At 42.8% G+C, this 15,188-nt stretch overlaps 1 protein-coding gene across 1 annotated transcript in view; it reads left to right on the top strand.

Annotated features, from left to right (window-relative positions):
• The window catches only part of lrrc75bb (leucine rich repeat containing 75Bb), a 50,767-nt gene extending 36,177 nt beyond the window's left edge, over window positions 1-14,590 (top strand). The window contains exon 4 of the mRNA XM_014130883.3: window positions 12,389-14,590. Coding sequence (XP_013986358.1) covers window positions 12,389-13,007 — 619 coding nt within the window. The 3' untranslated portion in view covers window positions 13,008-14,590. The remainder of the gene's footprint in view (window positions 1-12,388) is intronic.
• Window positions 14,591-15,188: the final 598 nt, after the last annotated feature.

Here is a 15,188-nt window from a genome sequence, read left to right as displayed (position 1 = left end):
AATACAGATACCCAGAGCATCCATCATGTTTAATACAGATACCCAGACCATCCATCATGTTTAATACAGATACCCAGACCATCCATCATGTTTAATACAGATACCCAGACCATCCATCATGTTTAATACAGATACCCAGACCATTCATCATGTATAATACAGATACCCAGACCATCCATCATGTATAATACAGATACCCAGACCATTCATCATGTATAATACAGATACCCAGACCATCCATCATGTATAATACAGATACCCAGACCATTCATCATGTATAATACAGATACCCAGACCATTCATCATGTATAATACAGATACCCAGACCATTCATCATGTATAATACAGATACCCAGACCATTCATCATGTATAATACAGATACCCAGACCATTCATCATGTATAATACAGATACCCAGACCATCCATCATGTATAATACAGATACCCTGACCATTCATCATGTATAATACAGATACCCAGACCATCCATCATGTTTAATACAGATACCCAGACCATCCATCATGTATAATACAGATACCCAGACCATCCATCATGTATAATACAGATACCCAGACCATTCATCATGTATAATACAGATACCCAGACCATTCATCATGTATAATACAGATACCCAGACCATCCATCATGTATAATACAGATACCCAGACCATCCATCATGTTTAATACAGATACCCAGACCATTCATCATGTATAATACAGATACCCAGACCATTCATCATGTATAATACAGATACCCAGACCATTCATCATGTATAATACAGATACCCAGACCATTCATCATGTATAATACAGATACCCAGACCATTCATCATGTATAATACAGATACCCAGACCATTCATCATGTATAATACAGATACCCAGACCATTCATCATGTATAATACAGATACCCAGACCATTCATCATGTATAATACAGATACCCAGACCATCCATCATGTTTAATACAGATACCCAGAGACAAAACAGCCTGGATCCATATCCTGAATAAACAACTCAGGACCAAAGTGTTGATGAAGCAGACATTGATCCAGCTGGATCCACCAGGCCTCTGGGATCGCATCCACATCCAATGTTTCTCAAGTGCCTTTATTTAATTCGGCTGAAATTAGTCACGTGTGTCTTTGCATGCTCAGCTGAAGTGTAGCCGACTGGAGGACATTCTAATTAGTATTACCTAGTTAGGCCCTCTTCCCAGTTCCCTGAGAGACTCACATAGTGCATATTATTTATGCCTGAGCACCTTTCCGAGCATATTTCTGGAGTGTCCTGCTACGCTGGCAGGTAGCCTAGCGGTTAAGAGTGTTGGGCCAGTAACCAAAAGGTCACAGGTTTGTATCCCTGAGCCGACTAGGTGAAAAATCTGTCTGTACCCTTGAACAAGGCACTTAACCCTAATTTCTCCTGTAAGTTGCTCTGGATAAGAGTGTCTGATAAATGACTAAGTGTGAGTTTCATCATCATCACAGCAACTCCTTACATTTACCATATGAAACTGAGTCATCCCACCATTTGGAGTAGATTTGGATATTTAAGTGCACAAAAACCGGTCAGTAGGAATTAGTCTATATCCACTGAAACACTATAACTCTACACCCAGGCTCTCTATGCTCATTTATGGGGGTAAATGAAGGGGGATGTGTATTCTATGTGGTTGGACAGATTTCAAGATTCCCTCAACATTTGCATTTATCACTCACCACCCACCCCCAGGCACTTTAGGTTTTGTGTGAAATGTGTCTGGTAAAAGTTAACCACATTTCTTTCCAAATCAAGTTTTTGGTGGTGACAGAAATGTTCATCCCCCACTTTCCCATTTCAAGATAGATTGCGTACATTGAGAGAGTTAAGTCGTGCCAGGGTTTTCCCAGGGATAAATAATTGGGAGGGACAAAGAAGGCCAATGCTTATGACCACTTACCTTCTGTCCACCAGGAGAGCAGCTACACTGAATATAGCCATTAGCCTCAATGGGTCTAAAATTACCCTGACAGACAGTAGTAGAGTGGTAGAGATTAAAGGAGAGGATCAGAAAGGGTGAAGGTAAAGAAATAAATCAATGGGTCCGCTAAGGTCTTTACTGGAGTTGCTATCACTACAGCCAGGAAGAGTTTAAGTGACCAGAATTAACTCAACTACCAGAGTTGAAAAGCAACACTTACACAGTACACAAATACACATGCTAACCAACATCCTGAATACAAATTCACATGCATGCTGATGTGCGCTGAAATAGGGAATAGGGATTGCATGAAGAGAGCTCCTCTGGCTGAGACATGAGTTGACATCATGTTATCTGTGCTGTCGCGGCTCGCTCTGTAAATCTCTGGATTTGTGCCGGCACGTCTTGAAATGGATGTTGCCATAATTTAGCCTGTCTGATCTCAATCCAGAGCTGTTTAAACTGACACTGAATCACAGGTGATGGCCTCACCCTATTTCACTGAATGGATTGTTTGTTCAGAGCTTTTGAAGCTGATAAAGATCTGTCTTTAGTTCTGGCCTACCATCTCAGCTTTATACACCAGTGTTTGAGGATATTTTACCCTACAGCCCTTTTCCTCAATAGATAACATAGATTGTCATATAATGAGAATGAGTGTCCATAGACATCCATATTAAAAATAGGATTATTTCCTATAGGAAAGAACAGCTATGAAAGTCAATCAGCCAGAGCAGCTGTTAAATGTTAACCTGTTAAATGTAATATCAAAATGTAGATTTCTGCCTAAATAGACATAACCAATCATTATTTATCATGAGAGGGCCATAAACAATAGCAAGTAATGCTTATACTGCCAGAAAGATTGAATTGCTGAGGTGTAGTCACTTTTGAGGACAGAAGCTCAAGAACACAGTATAAATATGAAAAATCATAAGATTTTTTTTCTCCCTATTCAACAAAAATGGGGGAATAGGGCTTGAAATTATTGAAATGCTTTCTAGTTATATTTGTTTGTACTAATTGCTCAGAAAAATACATTTGTTTCAGAAGTTATAAAAACACGGTAGGGTTCCAAATTATTGACACCCCTAAATATTCTTAGAAATAAAGTAGTCAAAATGTTAGTATTTGGTCTAGAGGTCGACCGATTATGATTTTTCAACGCTGATACCGATTATTGGGGGCCCAAAAACCCGCTACCGAATTACGTAACATTCTGGCAAATTTGTTCGCAACGAGCCAGGCAATGAACGCAAGAGCAGTGACACAATTTCATGTTAGCAGGCAATATTAACTAAATATGCAGGTTTAAAAATATATACTTGTGTATTGATTTTAAAGAAAGGCATTGATGTTTATGGTTAGGTACATTGGTGCAACGACAGTGCTTTTTTCGCAAATGCGCTTGTTAAATCATCACCCGTTTGTCGAAGTAGGCTGTGATTGAATGACAAATTAACAGGCACCACATCGATTATATGCAACGCAAGACACATTAGATAAACTAGTAATATCATCAACCATGTGTAGTTAACTAGTGATTATGTTAAGGTTGATAGTTTTTTATAAGATAAGTTTAATGCTAGCTGGCTTCTTGCTGCCCTCGCGTAACAGGTAGTCAGCCTGCCATGCAGGCTCCTCGTGGAGTGCAATGTTAAATCGGTGGCCAAAAATACCGATTACCGATTGTTATGAAAACTTCAAATCGGCCCTAATTAATTGGCCATTCTGATTAATCGGTCGACCTCTAATTTGGTCCCATATTCCTAGCACGCAATGATTACATGACTGGCGTCTCTGTTATTGGTAATGGTGAGACGTTAGCATGTCTTGGGGGTATGATCTTTGACCCTCTGTAACTTTCTCACTCATCGTTATTCACGGTTCATTAAGGATTATCCATAATCATGGTAGTATCCACATTAAAGTAGAAGTATTTAGAAACATATTATATTCTTATTTACAATAAAAGTGACTACAAAATGACACAATACAATATTTACAATTCATTTCTATTGGGCACAACATAATCTGAAACAGAGGAGAGGGGGTTCAAACCCCAGGCAACAGGACTGACTAAGAGGAGAGAGGGGCTAATGTGTACACGTCTGGAGTGTAACCTACAGTGGTTGCTCCACTAAAAGTTTTACGATTATGCTGCGGGACTTAGAGGTAATTTGTTGTTTAGTACTGTACCCTGCGTCACCACTTCATGGCTCCAGACCAGTGCAAAGGAGAGTTAGAGCACCGATTATGCTTTTGGGTCCTGCTTTGTCTCTAACTGACAATGAATGGGTGACCATAAACCTAAATCGAAACGGCTAATTGTGCATGACTTCAGTATTACTTACTAAAACTGTTGTTATACTGAGGTTTTTATTATTTTATTTTGTTAGGATTATTTTGCTCTTACTGTAGTACTGTAGCCCACTCCTGACCAGTCATGTTGTACAGTGCCTGAGTGGTACAATGGTCTAAGACACTGCATAGCAGTGCAAGCTGTGTTACTACAGATGCTTGTTCAATACCTGTGTCGGCCTCAACTGGGAGACCCATGAGATGACTGTAGGTTTTTGGTTTCTCTCCCTCTAAAAACAGAAATAAATAATTCTAAATAACGAACTGGCTTTATTTACAAATTAGTAACACTCTCTCACCCCATGGCCTCCAAAATAATGTTATTTTTTAAACAAAGTGATTATTATTCATTTAGAATTATATAAAAGCCATTGGATATTCTCACAGATATATGATTAACCCTGTTGTTAGCAGGACAATATCTATTGGTCATATTGTTCATGGGAGTGGAGCAACATGGGATTGCCTTGCAGTTCTCCAGCTGTATCCACTGAAAGCGCATGAGGTTTAAGGCACACGGGCAGGGGGCACGGGATGGGCCACAGAAGACAGACCTAAGCCCATGGGGAAGGGGGGGTGGACCCCCACCCCGCCACACTGGGTAGCACAGAGCAACACTTTAAGGGGCATTGCGCTAATAATGGCACTGACTAGGAAAACATTCCCGCTGTTCTTAGTGCCAGTCTGCACGTTCAAACTAAAACAATATAACTAATAATGGCATCTTTATGCTTTTGTTAATGAAATAATGATAAAAATACTCTTTCAAAATAACAATGTTTATTTAGTTATGGACCCCATGTATGTATTATAATAGCCCATTATGGGCTATTAGCAGGACAATATACCTTTACCAACACCTCTCTGTATTTTGATACTTTGTGGATGGGGACTCCGGAGAGGCGCAGCTGTCTAAGTCACCGCATCGCAGTGCAAAATGTGTTGCTACAGATACCCGTGCCTACAACTATTTTAGCACTGTTTTACGCTGCTGGTCTTGATAAATCAATGAGATTTTTATTTGGACTGAATCTCCGTTTGGCTATTGATTAGACTAGAATTATACATTTAGGGTGTAGAAATGTTATGCTCTTAGTATAATCTTTATTTAACTAGGTAAGTCAGTTAAGAACAAATTCTTATTTACAAGGACAGCCTACTCCTTCCTCCCCATCAGGGAATTGAACCCTGGTCTCCCGCATGCCTGCACGACACTGGGATTCTTTAGCTAAATAGCCCAGTACTGTAGCCTACTCCCAACCATCTCATTGTGCAGCGCCATATTTTCCGTTCCATCCTAACGAAAACCCAGAGGGTTTTTTGTTTTTCTTGGAATGGACTCACCATAATATTAATCATTTTAATCCCAAACTCTAAAAGTAATTTGAAAAGTAGATACCAATTATTTGTGACATTGTGGTTACAATAAAGAATGTAAACAAGATGCTGTGTTTTAATTTACAGTAATGATGGACAGCTTGTGGCATTTTGAAAACAGGTTTTCAAACACTTAGCCCAATTAGCAGGACAATAGACTCTTTACAGCCCGGCTACTGTAGGTGTGAACATCCACATACCTGCAATGTATTCGATACTTAAGTACTCTGAAGTGTTATATTTCAAACTCAAAACAGTAGTACAGTGTTTCTTCATCAACATCTTTAAGCATTCGTTAATAAAATTATGATTAAAATACTCTTTCAAAATGCAGATGTTTATTTAGTTATGGATCCATAACGAATTTCTATGGGAATAAATATCACTTAATTACAAAAATATTGGAACAAAGTTGTCTAATGAAGGTAAAGAAATTGTTGCTTACTGGAAAATACTCTTTCAAACACACACGGTCACATTGTACAGCGCCATTATGGCTATTAGCAGGTAGCTGGACAATAGACTTACCTAGAAGGAGGGTAGGGGGAGAATTCTATCGTCAAATGTATTTCTTAGGTTGGCTGTATCACAACCGGCCATGATTGGTTGCAATTTCAGTTTAATCCACCAGAAAAGACAAAACAAATAATGCAACAAAAAGTATTATTACGTATCACAGCCGACCGTGATTGGGAGTCCCATAGGGCGGCGCACAACTGGCCCAGCGTTTCTCTCCCTCTAAAAACAGAAATAAATGTTTTGGCCTTTACAAATATTATTTTGGCCTTTATTCAGATTACAATCACTCACTTTCATTTTTTTTTAAACGAAATAACCTCCAAAATATCGTTATATAATATCAAGTTGATGGCACAGTCATATAGCCCGGCACCTACATAAAGCTGAGTGACTCACTCATTCATGGCTTTCGATCAAAATAAATAAGTACCAAAATTCTTTCTGATAGTCTTTAATAAATAAATGTTTTGGTTATCCTGACCTGGGCACCATGTACAGTATTATAATAGCCCATTATGGGCTATTAGCAGGACAATATACCTTTACCAACACCTCTCTGTATTTTGATACTTTGTGGATGGGGACTCCGGAGTGGAAGGGGGCTCCCGCAGTGCAAAATGCATTGCTACAGATGCACGTTCGATACCCATACCGGCCGCCACCGGGAGACCCATGAGGCGGCTTCTGGTTTTAATTTAGAATCCTCCAATCCTCTAGATGTAATTATTGGCGGAGAGTCACGACATATTTTCCGATATACTGTAGGCGACATGAATCTCACTAGTATTGAGTAATGTGCTGTTAAAAGTGGTGTAGGTCTTATTTATTTAAAGAGCATATTTAAGTTAGAAGCAACAGGATTTGAAGTATTTTCTTATAACTGTTTTAGCACTGTTTCGTGCTGCTCTGAGACAAGCATGAGGACTGGTCTTGATAAATCAATGAGATTTTTATTTTCACTAAATCTCTGTTTGGGTATTGGTTATACTACAATTTTACAATTAGGGTGTATAAATGTTATGCTCTTAGTGTAACCTTTATTTAACTAGGAAAGTCAGTTAAGAACATATTCTTATTTACAAGGACAGCCTACTCCTTCCTCCCCATCAGGGAATTGAACCCCGGCCTCCCACATGCCCACACAACACGGAGATTCTTTAGCTAAATAGCCAAGTACTGTAGCCTACTCCCGACCGTCACGTTATACCGTGCCATATTTTCCATTCCATCCTAATGGAAACCCAGAGGGTTTTTTGTTTTTCTTGGAATAAAAACACCATAATATGAATCAAATTAGTTAAGCAAAACTTCTTTAAATCAGTCCCATATACTATGTTCTTACAAAAAAGGTTTTAAATTCTCTAGTACAGCCACTATTGAAGGCTGTCAAATGCTTCTCAAAGATGCCCTCTGGTGGTCAAACTAGCACTAACTAGCATTAATGGTACCAGTAGTTGGCACTTAAATAATGTGCCATTGAATTCTGCGGCACCATGCGAACTAAAGAAATGTTGGTTGTGTTTCAGATTATGTTGTGCCCAATAGAAATGAATTGTAAATAATGTATTGTGTCATTTTGTAGTCACTTTTATTGTAAATAAGAATTTAATATGTTTCTAAACACTTCTACATTAATGTGAATGCTACCATGATTATGGATAATCCTCAAGGAATCGTGAATAATGATGAATGAGAAAGTTACAGAGGGTCAAAGATCATACCCCCAAGACATGCTAACGTCTCACCATTACCAATAACAGAGACGCCATTCAAATGGCTGATGACTCGATATAATTTTAGCTTTAAGCACGAAGGGATTTCGTCCCTCTGTGACCAAGAGAAAGTGGTCTTGTTTCAATTTGACAAAATTATTTGGTATTTTTTCATGACGTGAGCTCTTAATCCATCTGAGGACATTACAGTGAGATGAGACAGCTTTATCTGTAATCGCTAGGCTCCGTTTCATATGCAGTATTGCAAGCGGAGCTGCAAGGTTCACAGCCAGAGGAAATCGATCATTTGTCTGGCTATGCCAGAAAATGTGACGTGTCGCTCCCTATGCAAATGAGGTGTCAGATTTCACATACTGCATCTCAGCTGAGAGCGGAGAGCGGCATGAGAAGAGGGACAACCAGAGCTTGCACGGAGTGCACAGCAATTGATGTTGCACCGTTCACAGAGAGCTCTGTACACAAAATGTTGTCCGGAACCGGTCCAGAACTGCTCAAAGTCCCCTAAATAAGGGACTTAACCAGCTAATATCTTTTCGAAGGGGACTCCATTCTCATTTAGGTTCCTGTGCTGCATAATCAATTCCCTCTTGCTGGAGTGGATAGATGGATATCCCTCGCTCATTTGCTGTTAAATGAGACCTAATACAGGAAAAGCTCAGTGTTCTTGAGATGCATCTTGCTTATTATGCAGACAGAATCTGGCTGCCTTTGAAGTCCTTTATTTATGTTGTAGAAACTGCAGGTCCAAGTAAAATGATACTGGTGGCCACAGGCAAAGTGGGTGCATTAAATTAGAACAAGAGAGAATACTTTTTTTGTTATTTTATCTTTTCATGGTAACGGGCAGTGAGAAAGGTTGGTTGTGCCCATAAGTCTGAACCAAGCGGAGCCCTAGGCCTGTGGGTGGCATTCTGCCCACCTTGCTAGGAGGCAGTGGATTTGGATGGCGGTCTGAGACCGTCTCTGCTTCTCAGCCTCATTAAAATAATAGTACAGAGAATATTCCCCTACGCCACCCACACGCCCCGTCGCAGTCGAACTGGAACAGGCTCTTTCCTTCCTTATTTATCTCCCTCTCTCGCTCTTTCTCCGTACTCTCTTTTTCTCTCTCCCTATCCCCCCTTCGCTCTACTCCCCCTTCTCTCTTTCCTCTCTCTCTCCGCCCACACAGTGAGGTGAGAAAGCAGGCTGCTCCAGCAGGAACTGGGAAATACCCACATCCTCTGAGCCCTCAAGCTGCCAAAATACAGAGCAACACAAAACGAAAGTTGATGCATGGCTCTGTTGGCTCAGAAAGTGTAGCCTACATCTTGCAGATCTTGCACAAAGCAAAAGTCCCAGAGCCACTCTGCTGAGGAGAGCTAGGGAGAGACAGATGGGGCTCCCTGGCATTTAGAGGGGAGAGTGAAGGAGCAACCAGTCAATGCCAATGACGTTAATTACCATATAGAGGAGGTGCAGAGTACACCTTATATTTCTATGGGGAAATCAGCTTGCCATTCTAATCCTTAGGGGTTATTAGAGAGAAAAGGGTAGCAAGATAAAAATAGATCTTACAACATACAGAGCAAAATAACCTGAAAGCAGCCCAGACTGGGATTGCAGAGGAAGGGAGAGCAGGATGGATGGTGATCGAGGGAAGGAGGGAAAGTGAGAGTAGGAAGTAGAGAGAGGGAGTTGAATTATAGCCCACTCGAGGAATCAATAACTTCACAAATCTGAGCTCCAGTTAGCTGCTGCAGGCCTTTCCCTGGCTGCTCCAGAGCAGAGAGGCTGACAGATGTGAGGACCACAGGCAGCCCATTTATGAAGCTCCTGCTTATGAAGCTCCTGCTCCCACACAACCTAGGAGCAGGAGGGGAGAGGAGAGGGGCTTCAAACTCCAGGCAAACAGGACTGACTAAGAGGAGAGGGGCTTCAAACCCCAGGCAAACAGGACTGACTAAGAGGAGAGGGGCTTCAAACCCCAGGCAAACAGGACTGACTAAGAGGAGAGGGGCTTCAAACCCCAGGCAAACAGGACTGTGACTAAGAGAAGAGGGGCTTCAAACCCCAGGCAAACAGGACTGACTAAGAGGAGAGGGGGTTCAAATCCCAGGCAAACAGGACTGACTAAGAGGAGAGGGGCTTCAAACCCCAGGCAAACAGGACTGTGACTAAGAGAAGAGGGGGTTCATACCCCAGGCAAACAGGACTGACTAAGAGGAGAGGGGCTTCAAACCCCAGGCAAACAGGACTGTGACTAAGAGAAGAGGGGGTTCATACCCCAGGCAAACAGGACTGACTAAGAGGAGAGGGGGTTCAAATCCCATGCAAACAGGACTGACTAAGAGGAGAGGGGCTTCAAACCCCAGGCAAACAGGACTGTGACTAAGAGAAGAGGGGGTTCATACCCCAGGCAAACAGGACTGACTAAGAGGAGAGGGGGTTCAAACCCCAGGCAAACACGACTGTGACTAAGAGAAGAGGGGGTTCAAACCCCAGGAAAACAGACTTGACTAAGAGGAGAGGGGGTTAAAACCCCAGGCAAACACGACTGTGACTAAGAGAAGAGGGGGTTCAAACCCCAGGAAAACAGACTTGACTAAGAGAAGAGGGGGTTCAAATCCCAGGCAAACAGGACTGACTAAGAGGAGAGGGGCTTCAAACTCCAGGCAAACAGGACTGACTAAGAGGAGAGGGGGTTCAAATCCCAGGCAAACAGGACTGACTAAGAGGAGAGGGGCTTCAAACCCCAGGCAAACAGGACTGTGACTAAGAGAAGAGGGGGTTCATACCCCAGGCAAACAGGACTGACTAAGAGGAGAGGGGGTTAAAACCCCAGGCAAACAGGACTGACTAAGAGGAGAGGGGCTTCAAACCCCAGGCAAACAGGACTGACTAAGAGAAGAGGGGGTTAAAACCCCAGGAAAACAGACTTGACTAAGAGGAGAGGGGGTTCAAACCCCAGGCAAACAGGACTGACTAAGAGGAGAGGGGGTTCAAACCCCAGGCAAACAGCACTGTGACTAAGAGAAGAGGGGGTTCAAACCCCAGGCAAACAGGACTGACTAAGAGGAGAGGGGGTTCAAACCCCAGTCAAACAGGCCTGATGAAGAGGAGAGGGGGTTCAAACCCCAGGGAAACAGGACTGACTAAGAGGAGAGGGGGTTCAAACCCCAGTCAAACAGGACTGACTAAGAGGAGAGGGGGTTCAAACCCCAGGCAAACAGGACTGACTAAGAGGAGAGGGGGTTCAAACCCCAGTCAAACAGGACTGACTAAGAGGAGAGGGGGTTCAGACCCCAGGCAAACAGCAATGACTAAGAGGAGAGAGGGGCTAATGTATACACGACTGGAGTGTAACCTAGTACATCCCCCAGCGAACTACAGAAATGCTGTGTGTGTATGTAAATCTCTCTCCATGCCCACTTTGTCATTGTCAATTGTTTTAAAGGCTTCCTCCCCCTGACTTCCTCCTACTGTAATGTCCTGCTGGAAGCTAGAGAAAGGAGCACAACCCTCTCCCCAAATCCATAACATATTCTTCCATGACACATCTAGAGTCCTGCACTCCAGTGCCACCTCCGCACGGTACAGCTGCCTCAGAGCTTTCAAATGAATATTTAATCACACTATGGCAGGGAGCAGGTTTTTGTTTAGTGCTTCTATTCTGCCTAGTCTCAGAGCTAGTGAGGGATGTGATTATTCACCATGACAGAGTCAAAGGTCCAATAGCACCACTCTTTGAACTCTCCATACACTTTGAACTCTCCATACGCTTTCATTTTTTATTTCACTAGTCCAGTCATTTGAAGATTGGTATGATCATTAAATTCCATATCCTTAATTTGCCATCACCACAGATTCCATTTTCTTTTAAAACAGATTGCCCTTCTACTATATGCAGAGATAGAGTTGAGTAAATCACATTGTCGGTAGTGCCAGTTTGATGCCTCTTTGCCCACTGACAGCTCTGTGTAAAAGGGACAGTATAGTCAATGTCAGCCGTGCCCTGTGGAAAGGGACATTTGGCATTTTTTGGGCTGTTCTGAAGGAAGAAGGGAGGGAGACAGAGAGAAACACACACGAATACATGACATTAATCAAAAACACTTCTCAAAACAATTCTCCCAGTTCTTATAATCTGTTTTTACTGCCTGGTTGCAGTGGGACCTCTGATCCCATGTCAAGTTAAACAACATCCATAGTCCCCCATAACAGGGCTCTCTGTACATCGATAAAGACAGGCTCATTAAGTTAAGATAATTTGTTTTTGCACGCTAGAGGATACCTAACTGCCAATATAGGATGCTTGGTCTCAGCTTTGTTATCATGTATACTAAATGGCTATTCTGTGCTCTAGAGTCTGAGAACCAAAACAACTTGCAAACAATATTGGCTTTTAAATTCTATTCTCTGTGTAGTTTCTAACAGTCTCTGGTCTTTCCTTTCACAGTCTTAAAACCACACTGAAGAAGAAACTGACCAACGATGTGGTCAACCTGTCTGGCATCCCTCTATCTGGCCGAGACGTCCACCGGGTGGCCTACTACCTCCGAAGTAACGGCGATTCTGTGTCGGCCGTGGACCTCAGCTTCACCGAGCTGCAGGACGAGAGCCTGTGCCTGCTGCTACCCCACCTGGGCTCCATGCCCAAACTCACCACCCTGGCCATCAACGGCAACCGTCTGACGGTGGGCGTGCTGAAGGACCTGACGGAGATGGTGAAGAACCCCCTGCAGTTCCCCAGCCTGGCCTGGGTGGACCTGGGCAACAACGTGGACATCTTCACTGTGCCACAGCCTCTCCTAGTGGCCCTGCGCAGACGCTTCGGCCTCCGGAGCAGCCTGCCCACAATCTATGAGTACAGTGAGGTGCAGGCCTATAGTAGTTATACCCTGGAGACGTCTATTGAAGAACCCAGCCTGTATGAAGAGGAGGAAGGGGGAAAGAGGGAGGAGGAGGAGGGGGAAGAGAATGAGGATAAGCTGGAGTTGGAGGCGTGGGGTGTTGGGGAGAAGCTTGGGGGGAAGGTTGTATCCACGAATGTGGCTCTGCACTACTGTGAGAGGTGAATGGTCAGAGCCAGCATTGTGTATTGACAAATCTTTGTACCCTACTGTACCCTCACCTTGCCCTGAGTCCTGCCTCCCGTGTCAGCATGCGTCATCATGACAGGAGAAGCTTGGGGTCACCAATTTCATAAAACACCCACTAGGAGAAAACACTGTGTTGTGTTGTCCCTTTGTATGTTCCGATTGCAGAGAGCTAAAGACAGTTTCAGGAAAATGTACAGTTCTTTTGTTGGTACAGACATTGGTATCCTAGGCACTGCAGTGACGTTGTTACTGTGTCGTCCTCCGAATGTCATTATTTATGAGCAAAGGAATCTTAAACAACAGGAACAAGACAGATTAGATTTCACCTGACTGTTTTGGCTTTCTAATGTCGAGTACTTTTTTTCTAATGTATTGAGGTACTTTCATGTAGCACATGCAGACTGGATCACACAGTGGGAGGGTTTGTTTGCATAAATATGCTGCTGTGTTTTATTGCACAACACACAACATTGACTAAACGCTGTTTTCAGAACAGATGGTTTTAATTCACCAGAATCCCATTCATCAAAGAAGAGTTATTATTTTCTAAGTAGAGCAGCCCCGGTGAGGCTGTGAACGTCTGAGTGAGCCTCAGCCGGCGAGTTCTGGGTCGGGCTGCCCTGGCCTGGGAGCTGGGGAGAGGACACCCAGTCTGTCTGTCTGGGAGGGTTTGGGTCGGGCTGCCCTGGGCTGGGAGCTGGGGAGAGGACACCCAGTCTGTCTCTCTGGGAGGGTTTGGGCAGCTGATGAACTGATTGCCTCCTCTGTCAGGTCGTGTTAGAGGTGACCAGAGACAGATGCTGAGGAGATTAACCATTTTTCTCATAGCAAAACGGAATGATCTCTCGAGTGCATCTTCCACCGTTGGTTATGTGGAAGATTATATTTGTGAATCGTACCATATATAAATAAAATGTGCCCTACTTGTTCAAATGAAAGGCAAAAATATTGAGATGATGAATGAATTTGTTTTTTGTTTCCTCTGTACTGCTGTTTGCGCATAATATGAGGATCAGAGGAAGCATGTTACAGGTGTCCATCACCTGTTCTCTTTAGACGTTCTGTTCAGTGTTTATTTTGAGCATTATTTTCTATCTTTTTTTTAACTGACATGACTGTTTACTGCAGCTCAACAATAGTCTGCAGAGATAAAGTTTTAAATAAATTATTTATATTGTGTGTGTGTGTACTTGTTTGTGCACTCGTGTGGTTGTCTATGCGTGTCTGTGTGCACAGTTGTGTGGGTGTGGATGTATGTGTTTGTGAGTGCTCTGGAATTACCTGGTGTCCTCTAGAAACTGTTGTTTACTCGTTCGCACTTTGAATACAAGTACAAGTCAATGCCTGTTTAGACTGGCTCTATCCAGTCACAACTCTCTAAATGAATGTCCACCAGAATGAATTGATCTTCATCCAAACCGCTATAGTCACTATGGCTTCCAACATACTGCATTTGTCTCTGCTTCCCACCTCAGTCTACTCTACAGTAACAAATGATAGAATACATGTTATGACTGTTCTTGCTTACTGTAACAAAATAAATACATGTCACAATTCCATGCACGTGGTCATTGTTGTTGTTTGTTGTTGAACTGTAAAAACTGACGTCTCCCCCAAGGCAAGCACTTAAACCAAGAAGTTGAACACTCATATTCTGTGCATAGGGCAGTGGCGACACGTCATCTTTTTTAAATTGGGGGGCTTGCCTGTTTTGCATGTTATTTTGGCATTAATACGTGTCACATATCAGTTTGCAAACAATGTCTTTTTTTTTAGATCATTGAGTTAATAAAGCCGCATGCAGACAGGCAGCTCCAAAATGCAGGTGTTTCAGCCTAGCTCAGTGCTTTCTATGGTGGTGGGGCTGGCCAGCAGAAAATAGGAGCATTGCACTGTGATTGGCTCAGCATTGCACCGTGATTAGCTCAATGTTCTGTCACTCATGGGGACACTACATCACCCCCCTTTAGTAAGGGTAGACATCAAGAATGTGAGCCCTTTGGGTGCTGCCATAGAGTTACATTAGAAGTGGCCTTCCAAGAAGGCTCAAGGTCATGGGCCACAGATAAAATCACGTTTTATTTGTGGCCAATGACCTTGAGCCTTGGAAGGGCACTTCCAAATCATCTACAGTAGTTGTGATTGGACTGAACATCT

This window comes from Salmo salar, chromosome 01 (assembly GCF_965601325.2).
Source record: "Salmo salar chromosome 01, fSalSal1, whole genome shotgun sequence".
Lineage (NCBI taxonomy): Eukaryota > Metazoa > Chordata > Actinopteri > Salmoniformes > Salmonidae > Salmo > Salmo salar.
This window is presented reverse-complemented; position numbering and strand designations above follow the sequence as displayed.